This window comes from Rhinolophus ferrumequinum, chromosome X, assembly GCF_004115265.2.
Source record: "Rhinolophus ferrumequinum isolate MPI-CBG mRhiFer1 chromosome X, mRhiFer1_v1.p, whole genome shotgun sequence".
NCBI lineage: Eukaryota > Metazoa > Chordata > Mammalia > Chiroptera > Rhinolophidae > Rhinolophus > Rhinolophus ferrumequinum.
In genome coordinates this window covers 6,510,307-6,528,347 of record NC_046284.1, presented here as the reverse complement: position 1 = coordinate 6,528,347, position 18,041 = coordinate 6,510,307, and the positions used below count along the sequence as shown (strand labels likewise).

The 18,041-nt window shown below is 56.7% G+C and overlaps 1 protein-coding gene across 3 annotated transcripts; it reads right to left on the bottom strand.

The window, feature by feature from the left end:
• Positions 1 to 101: 101 nt before the first annotated feature.
• Positions 102 to 16,259, bottom strand: ARHGAP4 (Rho GTPase activating protein 4). Of its 3 annotated transcripts, none has more exons than XM_033116490.1 (22): positions 16,113 to 16,259; positions 12,167 to 12,374; positions 11,929 to 12,091; positions 11,663 to 11,725; positions 11,163 to 11,375; positions 10,270 to 10,398; positions 9,972 to 10,193; positions 5,724 to 5,825; positions 5,391 to 5,582; positions 5,214 to 5,298; positions 4,906 to 4,933; positions 4,544 to 4,646; positions 3,918 to 3,978; positions 3,757 to 3,834; positions 3,541 to 3,675; positions 3,330 to 3,435; positions 2,998 to 3,231; positions 2,827 to 2,909; positions 2,565 to 2,748; positions 2,281 to 2,373; positions 1,852 to 1,945; positions 102 to 722 (listed from the first exon to the last, which is right to left on the bottom strand). In XM_033116490.1, the coding sequence occupies exons 1-22, from the start codon at positions 16,177 to 16,179 to the stop codon at positions 489 to 491; spliced, it is 2,877 nt and encodes a 958-aa protein (XP_032972381.1). In that variant the 5' UTR covers positions 16,180 to 16,259; the 3' UTR covers positions 102 to 488. The 3 variants fall into 3 exon arrangements, with proteins under 3 accessions (XP_032972381.1, XP_032972391.1, XP_032972371.1); XM_033116500.1 differs by having other exon boundaries at positions 2,836 to 2,909; XM_033116480.1 differs by having other exon boundaries at positions 2,565 to 2,909.
• Between the last annotated feature and the right edge of the window lie 1,782 nt (positions 16,260 to 18,041).

Here is an 18,041-nt window from a genome sequence, read left to right as displayed (position 1 = left end):
AGAGCCCTGTCATCTGGCCTCGAGCAGTGAGGGAAGTGGGGGTTGGCCCTATACCCACCTGCCCAGTCCCCCAAGACAAGAGAACTGGCTCACGTCGGGGAGTCAATGCACAAGTCTTTATGAATGGCTGCCAATCCCTGCCAACCTCCGCCAGCCCCCCACCCTCAGCTGAGGCAGCGATGGGCCTGGTGACTGGTCGGCCTGCTCATCTGAGCAAGGGTACCCGTCACCCAACAGCCACTGACGCGCCCTTACAGCAAAGCCGGGGAGGGGCCTGCCCCCAGCCTCCTTCCTCAGCTGCCTCCCAAAGTGGCCTAAGCCAGGGCTGGGGGCAGGCAGGGGCACGTTTGGGCAGCTATGTCCTCCTCTCTGCAAAGGGTCAAGAGCAGACGCTCAGTGCTTGCTGGACAGGGCCAGGGAGAAGCAAAGGGCCTGGGGAGGGTGGCTGCCGGGGGTGAGGTGGGGCCTGCAGAGAAGCCAGCAGCACCTCAGTGTGACTTGAAGGGAGAGTCCAGGCTTTGGGGGTGCGATGCTGAGGGTGAGGCCGGGGCCCCAGGGCCTCGGGAGAAGCCTTTGTTCTTGCCGAGGCGACTGCAACCTGGAGGCTTTGGGCTGCGGGACCCAGGGCTGGGGGAGCCGGGGGACGCTGGCCCGAGGCCCTGGCGGACAGCGGTCTTTCCCAAGAGCTCCTTAAAGACCGAATCCATAGTCTGTGCCACAGCCTGGCAGAGGTGAGAAAGGGAGGGCGTGTGGGGGGCCTGTCCCCCATCCCCAGCCACTGCCCCCACCCTAAGGTCAGTGTATTACCAGTCAACCCAGCAAGGAGGCCCTCCTACCCCAGGCCTCCACCGGAACTCCCCTCTCCAAAAGCGAAGTGCTCAGTCACCACCCTGTCACCAGGCCTTGCCTCTCCGTGGGCCTGAGCTGCTGCCCTGCCTCGCTTGCCTGCTTTCCCTCCTGCCACTTTTGGTGTGGCTGTCGAGGCCTCTTTTGGGGATAGCAATCTTGAGCCCAGCCATGTAATGGGGGAATCTCTGGCTGGGCCCCGGCCCCCCTCTCCTCATGCTCGCTCTCTTCCTTGCTGAGATCACAGCCACCTCCCATGACCTCCAGGGCCACCAGTGTGCACGACCTCCCAGGTCAGCGTCCACTTGCACCTTGCCTGGCGCCACCTCCCCTGGGGTCCCTGCCCCTACGACCTGGCGGCCCCGCTCAGCCCCGTCCCCAGGCTCCCAGGCCCGGCTGCTGGGTAACACCCAGGATACCGCATGCTCTTGAGCGCTCTACTTGGGCTCAGACTGTCCCAGTGCCCAGCTGGGAGCAGCGAGCACCCATCAGGTGGGCACGCTGGGCCCACTGGACAGAGTAGGGACCTGGGCATCCCCAGGCTGCACCCCTTGCCAGGGCCACATGCAGCACCCACTGCCTCCCCCCGTGAGAACCAGCTGTTCCGCCCAGCTCCCCAGCCAGCCACCCCCTCCAGCCTCTCTTCCATCTGTCCCTTTCATATCCCTGGCCCACCGAGCTCCTGCCATGTCACCACCTGGCACCTAGCCTGGCTCTAGATGCCATCCGTGAAGTCTGTGGGGTAGCCCGTCTCCCATACCGCTCAGCACGTCCAGCTCAAGAACCCACCACGAAGCCCAAAGGTACGAGCCGCCACACCCACCTCACCTCTGCCCCTGGGCCCATCCTTCCCAGCCAGCCCCTCCCTGGGTTGGGCTCAGCCTGTCTGAGGCCAGGAAGGGCAGACTCAGACCTCGAGAGGGAAGAATTCGGTTCATCAGGAGGGCAGAGACACCCCCCAGGAGAGATCCCCCCACCTACCACCCGGCCACTCCCGGCTCTCACCTTATCCACCTCCACGTGTCGTTCTGGGGAGGTTGGGACCAAGCAGTGCCGTCTGTGCCCAGAAGGGCCCCCGGGTGGGGTGCATGGCTCTGGCCTGCAGGACACAGACAGTGAGCCTGGTGGGGACCCTGGGAAGTCCCTTCACTAAACTGGCAGTGGCTCCTCCTCTCCCAGGGCGTGGCCAAGGGAAAGAAGACAGCGAGGCTGACCCAGCGGGCCCATTCTGTTCCTTGGCGTCCCTCTCCTGGACAGCTCTCCCTACACGGGCCCCCTCTCCATGTGCCCAAAACCTCACCCCAACCCCCTCCGGCCTGGCCCGGTGCCTGCTGCCTGGGACAGGACTGGCCCCCAGAGCAGTGCTCAGGTTGGGGTGGGCAAGCGAGGCCACCAGAAGGGGTCTTCCCGAGGGGCCAACTTCTCCCTGCTCACCGATGGACGAACTCCATAGTCAGGAGGCCCTCCGTACTGCTCAGCGGGTCTCCTGCAGCCTGTGGTCCCTGGCCCAGTGAGGGCTTCTCTGCCCTGGGGTCAGAAAGACAGCCTGTTTAAGGCGCTAGGGGCCAGCGGGCTCCGTGCCTCAGCGCTGGCCAGAAGTGGTCAGAAACATGCACAAAGCGTCCAGACGCTGGGGCTTGCGGTGGGGGAAGGGCCAGGACCTGGCTAGAAGGGAAGCTGTAGAGAGCCTCCTGGCAGCGTGGGGCACACGCACTCACCCCCCGGGCAGTGTGATGTACTTGTGGGGGATGAGTCCCCGAGTGCCAGCGCACTCGCCCCGCCACCAGTCGCCTGAGGCCCGCTCGTGCAGCCGCAGCACATCCCCACGCTGGAAGGTCAGCTCCTGGGCCGTGCGGCCCGTGTAGGAAAAGCAGGCCACGGCCTCCAGGACCCCCTCCAGGACTGGGGAGAAGAGCAGGTCTGAGTTGGGGGGCGGAGTGGGCACCCAGGGTGGGGACAGAGTGGGGTCCTCCTTCCTACCCCCTTCACCATCCTCCTGGGCCAGGGTCCCAGCTTCCAGTTCCGGCTCATTCTCCCCTACCAGGCCTTCCAGCTGGGCGTCCCTGAGGTCCAGAGCAGAGAGGCAGATGGGTGGTTGAGGGGGCTCCCCTCTGTCGGACCTCCCCCCTCCCCGCAGCACAAAGAGCATACCCTAGACAGCTGGCGGAAGGCGGTGCCATGCACTTCTCATAGACGGGGCCGGGCAGCAGCGTCAGGGGCGGGAAAACCCGTGCGGGCTGCATGATGAGCGTCTGCACCAACTGGTTCACCCGGCCCTGCAAGGCCACCGGGTCCTGCCCAGCGGGCACAGGCAGCAGTGTTGGCCCGAAGCACACGGCCAGGTTGTAGGGGTCCATCATGTTCTCATCACTGTACTGGGCCAGGCTGGGGGCACATGCAGGTCACAAGAAGGGAGCTCCCTGCCCAGTGTCCCCTGCACCCCCCCCCCCCATCAGCCGCCCTCGCCCCTGAGAAGCACTCACTGGTTGAGGAACGTGAAGAGGTAACGCAGGACCACCAGCACTGGTTCCGGCAGCCGGGCCAGGAGGGGGCCCACAAGCTCCACACGCTCTTCAATGGCCTCCAGCTCTGTGGCCACGGCCACCACCCCGGAGAGAAGTACATGAGTGCACTTCTGGCCACTGGGGAGCAGCCCCTCCCACCCGGCCGGCCTCAGGCCCCGCCTGGCCTCACCCGCAGAAGCCAGCAGCTCCCCGAACAGGTCCGGGGGGAAGAGCGGGGGCTCCAGGCTCCGGAAGTAGAGCTTCAGCACCCCTGCCACTGAGTCCAGGTCATGGGATGTGCAGCCTTCCACCAGTGGGTCCTCCCCTAAGGATGACACAGGGGACAAGGCCTATCAAACCTGCTCTACTTAGCTGCCCACCCCCACCCTGCACTGCCTGCCCCGACCTCTCTCGAAAGCTTCTCGGATTTCTGAGACCCGGGGCTGGGCACCCGACACTCGGAAGATGCCCTCGTGCTGCAGGCCTGCGGGAAGACAAAGAGCCAGTGGGCACCACGTCACCTCCCACCCCTCTAGATGGGTGTCGGGCACTGGGGGTCAGGCTTACCGTTGAGGTTGATGAAGCGGATACAGCTCTCCACCACCAGGGGCACGGGCTGGCCTGAGCTCTGGGGACAAAGAGAGTGTTCACTTCACTCTGGACACGGCAAGTCCCGCCTTGTCATTCGCTCGTTTTTATTTTCTCTTTGCAATGCGTTATGCTGGTTGGCAACCAGGCCTGGCGCGTGGCTGGCAAGATTCACTCCCAGGGGTTTGATGTCCCTGGTGCCATTTTAGGCAGAACCTTACATTTTACTTGCTGTTTATAGCTGGCATGTGAAAATGTAATCCAATTCTGTATGATGACCTCAAATCAAGTAGCATCACAAAACTCCAATTTGTTCACTGAAATAGTCTGTTGACTCTTTTGAATGTTTACACATAATCACATCATGCAAATAATAGCTGCTGCCCGAGGCTTTCTGTAGATGCCTGTTACTAGTTAACGATGTTCCCTTAGATCAGTGGAGGCCTGGCAAAGGCCCACCTGGGAAGGTGGCGTGACCGGTAGTTTGCAACGGAGGATACTGGGGTCATAGGCAGCGTGGCCACAGACGTGGCCTGGGGCTGGAGAGAGACCAGAATGCAGCGGGAGGGCCTGCACTTAGCTGGAGCGTGAGGCAAAGCAAGTACCTGGATAAACTTCTCCATGTCTCCCCCGAAGAGTTTCTGGTTATACTGGGAGGTGGGGCGGGGGTGGCGGCTCTTCTGGAATTTTCTCTGTGTGTACTGCATCCTGTGGTGAATGGGAGCTGGCTCCGAGGGTTGTGGGCATGGAAAATCGGATGCCCTACCCCCAGCCCAACCAACCAGGGCCCTGGAACTTGTGAGTTATTCTAGAACCCACTGGGCAAGGTGGGAAATTGAGGCCACAGAGGAATGAGAAGTAGAGTTGGGCTTCTACTTCGAAGGAGAGGGGAGGTTGAGACATCACAGCTTGGCCCCTGGAGAACCCTACCTCCTCGAAACAAAGCAGCCCCTCAGGAAGGACTCACCAAGATACCTCCCGCTCCTCTTTGTCACCTAGCGAACAGAAAACATTGGTGTGCCTCTCAGGCCAGGAGGTCCTCAGGTCACCCCACTGAGAAAGGTGTGGCCTGAAGGTCAAGGGCAGTCGCAGGGCCAAGGGTGGGATAGAGGCCGGGACCCTTGCTGGGTTATTTCCTGCACGCCAACCAATGTCTCTGGGCAGAGAGGAGCATGAGCCAGGTGGGATTCCCGGGCAGGAGAGCCGAGGGCAGGTACTGCTCCTGACTCTGGGGGTGCAGTGGAAGGGAACAAGGGGGGCAGGAGTGGGGCCCACCTCGCTGAATGGCCTCCTGCAGTTTCTCGTGCTTGGCCTGTAGCTTGGCAAGGACGCTCCGTCCACTCAGGTACTCCTGGAGCTTCTGGGAAGCCCCCCAAAGAGACCTAAGTTTGAATCCCGGCTCTGGGCTCTCCCTGTGCCACACCTCTGCACCCCCAGCCCAACCCTCCCCACCATGATATAGAAGGTCTCGGTCTCCTGCTGCTGGCCCCGCCTCCGGCCAGCTTGCCGAGCACCCGGGTCTGAGCTGGTGGACTTGAGGGATTCGGTAGAGGGACAGGCTTGGAAGGAATCGAGCATGTCCCCATCTTCCAATGCCACCACCTCCAGCAAGGCCTGCAGTGTGGCCTTCAGCGTCTTATTCACCTGGGGAAGAGGACAGGAAGAGGTTGGGGACAGATGAGGGACAAGAAGTCCAAGTCAGAAAGAAGGGGGAGGGGAGGCCACGGCCACCTCGCTCCATGTCTCCAAGTCCCTGTTCCCCTCCCCAGGCCAGGCCACTCATACTTCCTCTGTCTCAATGGTCTGTCGGTCCAGGCGGCTCTGGATGTTCTGGGCTCTGGGCAGAATCTCGTCCCGCAGTTCCACCTCAACCCGGATGTCAGACACCTGCAGAGGGCAGTGTCCAAGGGAGTGAGAGCCAAGCCTGGGGATAAACAGCTCAGATGTGGGAGTGGGGCTGGGCACGAGGGAACTAAGCACATTTCTACTGCCTGATGTACAGGACCGCCAGGCCTGGACACTTGCTACACATGGTTCTGAAGGATGGCAAGGGCATCTCCCCAAGAGAAAGGAGCACATCCATGCACAGTGAGACCTGGGCACGGACACTCATGGCGGCACACTCCCAACAGTCCAAAGGCAGTAGCAACCCAAGTGAATGCATACGCAAGCGCGGTCCACACGCACAATGGAATAGTATTCAGCCACAAAAAAGAATGGAGTCCTGACTGATCCATGCTACAGTGTGAGTGAACCTTAAAGACATTCTGTTGAGTGAAAAATGCCAGAGACAAAAGGCCATATAGCATATGAGTCCATTTACATAAAATGTCCGGAAGAGGCAAATACATAGAGACAGAAAGCAGATTTGTGGGTGCTGGGGGCTGGGGTGAGGGGGTTGGGGAGTGACTGCTTAATAGGTCCAGGGTTTCTTTTTCCGGTGAATATGTTTTGGAATTAGATCGTGGTGATCGTTGCACAACTCTGTGAATATTCTAGACGCCACTGAATTGTACACTTTAAACGGACGAATTGCATGGTATGTAAATAATACCACGGTAAGGCGGTTTATTATTTTTAAATGACCAGGAGAGCTGGGGTCTGAGAGAGAGGGCCCAGCCCGACCTCTCCTAAAGAGAGCAGAGGGTAGAAAAATTGCTCAGTTTAATCAGGCAGAAATAGATTCCTGGGGGCAGAGTGGGGGATGGGAGGAGGGTGCTTTAGGAAGTGAAGAATTTCTCTCTTTTGAACATGGAAGCATCCAGGGAACTCAGACACCAAGTTAACATTGAGAGTGACGACTTCACTTATCCACGGCAGGCTAAACACGTCCTGCTCCCTGCTCCCCTCAAGCCTACCGTGAAGGGATGCATGAAGGCATGTCACAGGGACACTGGGCAGAGGGGAGGACACAATGGCACATGAGAGATGTCAACAGACATGTGGAAGATGGAGACTGGTGTATCTTACTCAACAAAGCCCAGACAGAAGCCAAAGTGGGCCCTTCAACCCGGAAAAGCTCAAAAGATCAAAGCAGCGGGTGCCTCCCAGGTGCAGGGAGCACAGAAACCAGGACTAGTGGAAAGTCTATCTGGAAATAGTACTGCGGTTCTTCAAAAAAATTACACATAGATTTGTCAGATGATCCGGCAATTCCACTTCCGGCTGTGGACCCAAAAGAATTGGAAGGAGGGTCTCAAAGAGATATGTGCACACTTGTGTTCAGAGTAGCAGTACTCACAATAGTCAAAAGGTGGAAGCAACCCAAGTGTCCATGGACAGAGAGAGGAATGGATGAACAAAATGTGGTCTCTCCATACAGTAGAATATTATTCAGCCTTAAAAAGGAAGGAAATTCTGATACACGTTCCACGTGGATGGACCCTGAGGACATGATGCTAAGTGAAATAAGCCAGTCACAAAAGGACAAATAGTATATGATTCCACTTGTATGAGGTCAAACTCATGGAAACAGAAAGTAGGATGGTTGGTGTCAGGGGCTCGGGGAGAGGGAATGAGGGCGTTAAGTGTCTAATGGGGACGGAGTTGCAGTTTGGGAAGAAGAAAAAGTTCTGGAGATGGATGGTGGTAGCGGTTACTGTGCTTAAATGCCACTGAACTGTATACATCAAACGTTTCAAATGGTAAACCTTCTGTATATTTGACCACAACAATAAAAGTCTATCCAGGCCCTAGGGAACACTGACATTAGAAGACCCACCCCCTCCGAACCCACACAATTGGCAGAAAACTAGAGATTTACTCTCTGGAAAGGATAAATCAGAGGGATTCTGAACTCAGGAACACTAGTGATGGCTGAAGGAGGGGACGAAACCCCCTACTGACGAGAAAGAGCAAAGCAGCTGCCGCCATCTGGGGCCAGCCAGGGGCTCACAGCTGGTCTTGGTGCTGTCCCACTGAACATAAGGAGTGTCACTGAGCATCAACATCAGACGAGGCCCCTTTGTGATCATGATGGTGAAGACAAAAACAAGACCCCCATGTCATCACGCCTGACTGCAGACAAAAACGAGAATGTTTGTCAAAGCCACAAAAATCAGCAAACCTCCCTCGGTCCCAGCTCATGTCAGTGACTGCTGCTTCCTCACCGACGACAGCTCTAGCCTCCCTTAATCCCCCACCCTGCCTTCCAGATGAGTCTTATTAAGACACACAGTCAGAGTTACCCCTGCTTCTTGACAGCACCCAACCCAGAGTCAAGCCCCTTTCTAAAACTCTCCCATCCCAGCCTAAATTCTAGAGTTTCTTCCTGAGACGCACCCCTCTGGTTCCCCACAGTGGTGGTCCCTCTCGCAGCAGTGCTGTGAGTCCCCTTCCCGGCCACCTGTCGGGAAGCACCCGGCTGACCAGCTCTGATCACACACAGTACATACCTAACCCCTCTCAGTGACTCCTCTTAAATACGAACTCATGGCCAAGCCCATTTCAAGAAATCTCTAAAATGGAAGACATACATCAAAGCAAGCTTTTTTCTAAAAAAAAAACAAACCAAAAAACAAAAAAACAACCCGTAAGGAAACAGATAAAATGTGAGGAACAGAGAAAAATATCAAGAAAACAAAAATACGTATTTTAGAAGGATTTGAGAAGATAATGTATCCATGAAACAAGAACAAAGGGTTATTTTAACCAGGAATTTGGAACACAAAACAGAGCTCTTAGAAACAAAAAAATATGAAAGTAAGTTTTAAAATAAAACTCAACCAGGGATTGGAAGAGATAGTTGAAGAAATCGTTAAGAAAGCAGAATTAAAAGGCATAGAGATGAGAAATTCAGGAAAGAGAAAATACAAGGAAATTAGACAATCAACCCATGAGGTCCAATATTTAATGACAAGAATTCTTGAAAGAAAGAAACATTGAGAAAAAATTATCAAAGAAATAACATGAGCCCCAAACCTAAGAACACAGCTTTCCAGACTGACAGGGCACACTGGTTGCCCATCACTGTGAAGGAGAAAGGGTCCCCAAAGTACAGCCTCATCCAATTTTACAAGGGGAAAGAGACTACCCTGAAAGCCTGACGAAGAAAAACTATAGGTCACATACCAAGGTTCAGAAATAGAAAGGCGTTGGACTTCTCACCTACATTACCGAGAGGAAAATGATTTTCTACCTTGAATTCTATACCAAGCTAAAATACCAATCAATTTCTAAGACTACAGACATTTTCAGACATGCTCTGGCACAGGGGGTGTGCACAGACTGCCTGGTGTGGGGGACAGGACCCCGAGGACTATTACAGGCAGATGACGGTGGGGCAGAGCCCTGATCATTCGTGGAAGGAAGTCGGTAGAGCATATGGAAAGTTGAAAAGCAACTAGCAGGCTGCTGTGCGATTTGAACGCACAGAGGGAAACTCCAGAAGCAGCAGCTAGAAGAATGGGAAGTGGCTGTTTCTGGGGAGTGGGAATTGGGAACCGAAAGGGTGAGTCAGAGAACAGTTATGTGACACTGTAAGCCTAAGTTAGTGGACTAACTTTTTCATCTATTACTTTGGTCCAAATACAGATTAAATAAGTAAAAGCTCCATGCAATCCCAGCCCATGCGCAATGCCCATTAGGATAAACTGGTAAAGGAAAAAAACATCTCAGAAGCGAGGAGAAAGATGCCTAGTTATATTGTACTGCTTGTATGGCTTATTCCCGCCCCTAAGTTTGCATTATGAAATGTCTGAAATATACAGAACAATCGGAAGAAGCTATATGCCCACCTACTACCTGGCTTAATACTGGTGATGTTTTTGCTGTGTTTGCAGTTACAGGGGGTGTTCATTCGCTGGCTGACCTGCCGTGAGCTGCGCAAGTTTGCTTCAAATGCAAGTGCGGAGACCTCATTTGCCTCGAGACCAGTGAATGAGGCTCTGAGAAATGAGCTGCATTCAGGACTTTTCAACTCTTTGGCAAAATGGCATTCATTCAACTTACCTACCACGACAATGAAGAGCAGACAACACAAAGCCATTGGCGTCAGCACGGGGAACGGGAAGGGGCAGGGGCAGTGACGCTCACCTCATCCCCCTCGTGGGGCTGGTAGTCAAAACGAAGTGGGGGACAGAAGGCAACTGCATGCACCTCCAGCACCTTGGCCTTGTCGCCTGGAGGGTCTAGGGCCTCCACTGCCTCTTCCAGGCTGCCCAGGCCCTGCATTTGGGAGGCTTGGGTGCGGCTCTCGGCAGCTGTGTAGCTGCGGAGCACCTGCCCCAGGGCCAAGTGGAAGCCCGTGTCACAGCACTGTGGAGGAAGCAAGGACACGGCTCAGGGGGGCCCCAGTGCACTCGGCACCCCCGCCTGGACCCCCAGCACTCACGTCCATGAGGTCCAAGACATCATGCAAGTAGTAGTTGCTGACCGCAGCGTTGACACTGGCCAGGCTGAGCAGGTACTCGTTGCGCGCTTTCGTGCACTTCAGTTTGTGCTCCAAGAACTTGGCCTGCCGCTGCTCAAGACCACACAAGCACACCGGGGTCATCGACCTGGGTCAGGTGGCCGGCCCCCATCTCTGGCTTTCCATGGAACACTCACCTCCACACCCCCACATCCTCTCCCCCCTCTTCTCCCCATGTGGACAGCTTTGCCCAAAGTCCCACGGGCCCCTCAAACAGCAGGGCCCAGAAGTCTCAATGTGCTCGCCCGTCCCACCCCACCCTGCTGTGCACAAAACCTCCTGTCTCAGGATGGCAACCCTAGTTGCCACTCAGCAACTCCCAGCTTGACATCGACATCGTGGTATTTCTGCCACCCTCAACCTCCTCCTCCTCGCTTCAGGGTCCACCTCAAATGCTCTTCAGCCCTGCACGTCACCCGGTCACCCATTCTCCGTGTCTTCTGGCCCCTCTGAAACCTCATAGGATTGTGTGAGGCAAGGAGGGTGGATGGAAAGGCCCCAGGCTTGACAGCGCCAAAGCTACGTTCACCCCCGCTGGGCTGGGGGGGACAGCTAGGAGCACGGGAGACGCTCACTGTCCTCCTGACCTCTCTGTCTACCATCCCAACTTGGGGAGCCCTCCAGAGCCATCAGGGCTGACCAGGCCCAGGCCCTCCCTTACAGCCTTGCTGGATGTCTGTGCTCTCCCCTCCTCAGCCCTCCCTTCTCCCTCTGTGCACCACCTTCCAGCAGGCCACAGTGAAGGCCAGGGACTTGCAGGGACAAAGGCCAGGAGACAGAGCCTTCAGAGACACACAGGTGCCCTCCAGGCCCACCTTTTGCACCAGTCGCGATCCCTTCTTGAGGGAGGTCTTGCGGAGGGGCCCTGCCTCAGTGGTGCTGGTGGCAGTGGCGGTGGCGGCAGCAGTGGCGGTGGCGGCGGCAGCGGCACTCCGGCCTGTCCGCTTTTCTTCCTGCCGCTCGGCTTCCCGGAGCTTGGCCTCAGCACTCATGCTCTCCGTGTGGTACACCTGGTATGTCTTCTTGACCTGCAGGGAGGCCCAAGGCCAGGCAGCCCTGCTTCAGGTGATGGCCACAACCAGCCCGCCCCCTCCTCCTCCTAGCCCATCTGGGACTCAGACCTGAGAGCTAGGTGATCCCATGTGAGAACTTAGCCCACCCTCCCTGTGCCCAGAGCAGGGACAAAGGGCCGTGCTTGTAGTCCTTAAATCCCAGGTCTCTCCTGGGTACCCGATCTTCCCGCTTGAGCCTGGCTTGGGGAGGTGTGATGTGATGGCCTCCCCTCTGATCGCGGCGTGCCCTGTCCCGTTCTCACCGTCTGAAGCTCTGACACCACCTCCAGGAGCTCCTCCTGCAGCTGTTGCTCCAGATCCTTACTCTGGGGAGGAGGGGGAATGTGACCACATCGCTGCTGTCCTGGGGTGGCCACCACACCTCAGCTCAGCACTCAAGGCTCAGGCTCTATCCAGCTCCCCCTGAGCCCTCCCAGCCCTGATGCCTCTGGATCGAGCACCCACGGGCTGCCCTTGCTAGGTCCAGAGGGCATCATCACACTTCCTGTGCCCAGGGCAAGGCCCATACCTTCTTGACAATGCGCCCTACATCCTCTGCAATGTGGCTCAGGCGCTGAGCCAGTGGCCCGGCCAGGACCTCACTGAGGGCTGCGCTCTCCCGGCTCTGCTGCCGTGTCTGCTGCAGCAACACGGCCCAGCAGTGCAAGGACGACAGGAGGGACGGCTCCTTCCTGAGGGCAGAAGGGCACTCAGACCAGGATCAGGGCCTTGGGCTCTGCCACAGCCATCTGTCAGTGCGGACCTACCGGAAGCTTTGGTGCTCCCGGCTGCTGCCCCCCAGGCGGCCTCCTCGGCTGGAGAAGCGCTCGGCCAGCTTGTCCAGGCCACGGGAGTACTCCAGCTCCACATCAGCGCGGCGCCGCATGAACTCAGCCAGCTCCTGCAGCAGCTCCCGCCGCAGCTCACCCTGCAACTCCAGGCAGCGCAGTTGCTCGCTCAGCTGCCAGCGCATCTCTGTGGGGAAACCGAGGCTCAGGCCCAGGCAGCAGGCCGTCCTGTCTGCCCTGAGGGTTAGGGCTGGGGCTGAGGAGGACGAAGGAGGCCGGCCCCTAGGGAGGAGGTCCAGGTTCAGCTGTCCAGGTGGGCTCAGGACAGGCCTGAGGAAAGGGACCTCTGGGTTGAGGCCAAAGGAAATCAGCCACACTTAACTGGTTGATGATGACGGAAAGGCTGTTCCAGGAAGAGAGGAGAGCTGTGCAAGGGCACAGCGGGGAGAGGCAGCATGGCAGATCCAGGAGGGTTGCAGCCAGTTCTGACGGGGAGAACACAGAGCTGCCCCAGCCCCATCCTGCCCTGTCCCTAGCCAGGCGCCTCTCACTTGGGCTTCCCATCACGCCTCAGTTCCTGGAAAGCCCCTGCATTACTTCCCCTGCCACTTCCTGCCTTTCGTGTGCCCAGGACTCCAGGCACAGCAGCCTCCCTGCAAACAGACACATAGGGCTGCTCGAGGGCAAGGCTGTTGTGGCACTCTGCCAAACCTACAGTGAACTTGAGGCAAAAGGGCAGCCCCATGGTGATGGCCGGCGGCCAGAGAGAGCTGGTCAGGGCTAAGAAGTGAAAGGAGCGAGAAAGCGGGTCTGTTTTTCTATACCCAGTTCTCACTGTGGATCACCCACCTCCAGGGCACCACAAGCCCCACCTCCCAGCAGATAGAGCCACACCCAGGGCCCCCACACTGCTGGCTTTTGACACCTTATCACTGACTTGATTGGGCAACACTGCTTTCCCCACACAGACCTAAAGCAAAGAACCGCCTGAATGACAAGCTTAAGCAACCCACTGCCAACACTTCTGCCACCCACTGGGTGCCCAGGTGGGCACTGGGGATCCTGGGTAAACAAGGCACTGTCTTCTGTCAAGTCGGTCACCCACTTACTAATCTCTGCCCACGTGCCTAGGGAGGGACATTAATTGATGTCTTCATTCAGCAGAATGTTGATTATGTACACAGTGTGTGTCAGGCACGTTCTAGACACAGAGACACAGTGGCAAAGAGGCTTGACCAAATGCCTGCCCGCATGGAGCTGAGATGGGAATGGGGGGACAGCCAGTGACTCCCCAGGGACTGCGGGGCCTCAGCAGGTTCTGCCTGCCTGGCATCTCCATCTCCTCCTCTGATGGCCCTTTGGAGAACACTCCTTTCCTACTCTCAGCACATGTCCCTCTGCCTGACTTCAGGTGCCCACACCTCAAACTTTCACTAGAATTACTGAACAGGGGCTCTGTTTCCACCAAGGGATCAAGCTTGGAGAATGGAAGTCTGGGGAAGGGGGTGAGGGTGGGGGGGCTTCCTGACAGTGAAATCAATGCAGACCAGGGCAGAGCCAAGCAAGACAGTGTCCTTATATCAACTGAGGCCAAGCTCCGGGTGGAGCAAGTTCTACAGCACCTGCAATCAGGAAAGCCTTCACTGAATCAGGCTAACATTTTTTTGGATAAAAGTAAATTTCATTCCATTTCAAGAAATGTCTGAGACCTTCCAGCTCACCTCACCTTCCTCTGGTGTTTGCCCCAACCTCCCGGGGCAACAGCTCCCTGGGGAAAACTGCACAGTGCTGAATGGACCAGCCCGCCAAATTTTCATTTATTCTTCAGGGCAGCCATGCCCAGGTCAGGATCTGGACATGTGCAGCAACTGATGTCACGTAGGAGACTTGTGAATTAGCGCCATCTGAACACAGTGAGTTGGTGCCTAGCCCCAGTCCCTAGGCTGTGTCACTGCCCACCTCTCAGGTCTCAGATCAAACGCAGTTATCAGGGAACCCTTCCCTGAACCTCTCCCCAAACTAGGACTTGCCTTCTTACCACCCTCTTTCCTGACATTGTGTTTTCCCTCTATAGGGGGTTAGCATCAAAATTGAAAATAACTGTGTGATGGCTTATTTACTAGACGTCTCCCCAACCAGACCTGTGAGCCGTAGGAGGGCATGGACTGGCTCTCTTTTGCTCGGCACTGTATTCCCAGGGCCCGGGACAGAATAGATACACACCAAACATCTGTCATAAGGAAGGATGGACTCCACTATGCTGGGGCCCCACCAGCACTTCCTGTGAGCAAGGCCTAGGTCTCACTTCTGCTGACAAGCAAAGCAGAAGAGAAGATGGCCTCCCAAGCACGACTATGCTGACCTTTCAGAATTTAGGCTGTCAAGGCAGTGATCCTTTTTTCTAGCATGATAGGAAGTTTCTTTTGGCGGTGGTGGGGGTGGGGAGCAGGGAACATAAGCTAAAATCATTGGACACCCAGAGCAGGTAACGACCGTCCTAAAGACAGCCTCACTCACTCAAACCCGCAATTTTTCAATGTGAATTAATTGACCCATATTTGCTGACTGAAGAGTTTCCAAAGTTCTTCAGCCTCAGGACATTTTGGGGAAGAAGGACGGGGATGATTATCTCTATCTGAGAAATGATGAAGGCGAGGCTTGGAGAGCTGGCTCACCCTGCACTGTTGCCTCTAGCTGGCTCTGGGCGGCAGGCCGCTTCTCTCGGGTGGGGAGGATTCAGACATACCTTGGTGTAAATTGCTTGCATTGATAATCACGTTGGAACCTGCATCTCGGGGCTGGAAGGAACTTCAAGGGTTATTTCATTCTACCTGCTAGGAGTTGTACTGCTGTGTGACCAAGTCACTGCTCCTCTCTGAACTTGAGTTTCCTCCATTGGTAAAACGGAGCAATTGAGAATGATATATGGCAGGGGTGTCCAAACTTTTTACAACGTTTTTCACCAAGGGCCGTATGCAGTAAAATACACAAACAGCCGGGCCACTCACTCGAGGTGAAGTACATATTGCCTCACCTGGTTTATTTAAGTAAACTAAATATATTTTTGGAATTTGCTTCGGGCCAATTAAAAATGGATTGTGGGCTGCAGTTGGCCCGTGGGCCACAGTTTGGACACCCCTGATATATGGGGTCACACATCTAAAGACACCGGGAAACTTTATGGCCCCAAACTGCTGGTTCTTAGATGCTGCCTTCTTTCCTTTGCAAGAGTTACCATGCCCTGAATAAGACCAAAGAAGCTGTCGACTAAGAATTTGCAAAGCTGATTTGCATGAGATTTGCACAGTGTTTTTATCAGTACCCCAAAAATTCTACTCTTCAGAAAGCTTTGAGGCTGGCCCTGTTGAAACTCTCAGGCCAAGATTCACTGTGCCACCTTGACCCAGAGGCAGTGGCCTCAGCTCTGAGCTACCTTAGTGCCCAAGGGAGGGCAAAGGGGCTGGGCTCCAGGGACTGAAGTGGAAGTGGTTCAAGGACAAAGCCATCACTAATCCATCCACCTAGGCACCTAGGCACCTAGATGCCCTCACCCAGACCCCCTCAGCAAAGTCAAGCTGATCGCTTTCATTCTGGCTAGGATGCCACTTTCGGGGGGGGGGGGCCCTTGGTGCACCCGGAGACCCCTTTCCCTCCTCCGGCTCCTTGGGTGAGGTGCAGGGAAAACCAAGGAGGGCAGTGAGACCAAAGGAAGGAAGGGAGGGAGGGAGGGAGAGAGGAAGGGGGGCCAGCTGGCGGATGAGGCCAAAAGGGCTCTGAGAAGCGGGCAGGGGGCTCAGGCTCACTCACCCAACGCCCCCTTACGAGGGTAGCGGGCCCTGGGCCAGACGTAGGACTTTTGGGACTCCCCCACGGCCTTCAGATTCTCCACAGGGAACCTGGCCGGGAGCTCCCATCGCCCTCTCACCTTTTACTTGAGTCTCATACTCGGCCTGCAGCCCCCGTTCCCGGCGTAACTTCCCGTGTGCGGCCATGGCGGCCGTGCGGCCGCGCCGTCGAGCCCGGCTGCTTCCACGGGGCCGCGAGCAGGCCGGGCGCTGGGACCTGGGGCTGGGGCTCTGCAGCCCGCACCCTGCGCCGGCCCCGCCCCCGCCCCGCCCCCAGTGCTCTCCGGGGCGGGGCGGCCCAGGCCTGGCGCGGCCCGCGAGGGGGCTCTTGTGGGGGTCCCATTGCCCCACTCTTTGCCTCCCTTCCCTCTGGGCGCTGGGTTGCTCCTGGAGTGCCCTGTGCCCAAAGCTCTGCTGCCAAGAGGCCAGGGCCGGTGTGAGAGTCCCAAGGTGCCCAGCAAGCCGGCACCCTCTGCCTGCTGTATCCCCACCTCTGACAGGCTGTCTGGCCACCACTGCCAGACGGCACCCTTCCTGTAATGGCCATTGGCCCTCAATGGGCGGTGACACCATAGCTGCTACAGGCATTGAACTCCCCTGGGTCACCTGCTTTTCCCCAGACCCCCAGGACATCAGATGGGGCCCATCCTTCCCAAGTCACAGCCCTGAGAGACAAGTGCAAGGAGCCTGGAGAACGGGGTGGAAAGTTTCCAGGAAAGTTTCCAGGGCGGTGGACAGGAAGGTCAGCACCAAAGAACAGAACCTCAGCAGTTGTTGTCTCCAGACCCCCTGTGAGGGGGACAGCAGTGTTCAGCTAATGTTCCCCTTCTTCACCCCATAGGGAGGAACAAGCGCGTTTCCCCATAGGTGGTTACCACTTCCTGCTACCGGAAGACACTCTTCTGCCTCCTCTCCCCTGCAGCTTGCACCTGCCCTGTCCTAGGCCTGGGGGTGGGGGGACAGCCTTCCTCCTGCCCCCTCAGAGCAAGGCCTTAGTAAGTCTGGAGGCAAGCTTGGAGGTCTCCTTTATCCACGGGTACTGTCATTTCCCTCTACCACTCTCTACCAACTCAAAGCCACAGGGCAACAGCTTTTCCCCAGTACATTGGGAAGGCAGGCTGCAGGCGGCAGGTGACCAGCCAGCTTATACGACTGTCTTCAGTTAGCTGGGAGGGAAATCCCTAGGGTCTAGATGGCAGGGGAGGGGGGAGGCAGTTAGGTGCTGGGCTTGTGCCCGGGGAAGGCAGGCCTGTAGGCACTAGTGCAAGAGGTCCAGGCCCGGGTGTGCATGGATGTCAAAGTCGGGCTCTATGCACATGTGAGCACACGTGACCTCAACCTGCAGCTCTTCAGGAGGGAGAGGTTATGCAGCTACTTCCTGCCTTTCAACTATAAGCAACTCTCTTGCCCAGAAGGGGAAAACATACCTTCTCAGCTCACTGCCCCCCACCCAGTACCAAAGCCCCTCTCTAAGACGCCATGTGTCCCTGGGGCCTGGGGCTGGAAGACCTGGGAGCTGGCTATCCCCCAGCAGTCCCAGGACGTGGGTTATCGGTAGCTGGTGTCAGTTGTACCACTGTTTGATTCCTCCAGCAAGGTGGGTGAGCCTCCTGCCCCTTCCGGCAGCACCCAAGGGTGCACCCATCCCCTGCACCTGCTCCTGTTGTCAGGAACCCATGCCCCTCATCAGCTAACCCCAACACACCTTGCCTCCTACCCTCCATCTGAGCCCTGACTGTTCTTCCAGAGCCTGGCACAGGACTCAAGCCCACAGCAAACTGCTGCTGAACTGGCCTCAGCCCCTCCTTTTTATTTAAAGAAAAATTTTTTTTAAGGAGGGCACAGCTCACAGTGGCCCAAGCGGGCAATGAACCGGCAATCTTAGTGTTATCAGCACCACGTTCTAACCAACTGAGCTAACCGGCCACCCAAGTCCCTACTTTTAAATACTCTCCTCTGTCCTTTACTGACCAGAAATTCTGACTCCAGAAACATTGAAGTGATGCCCC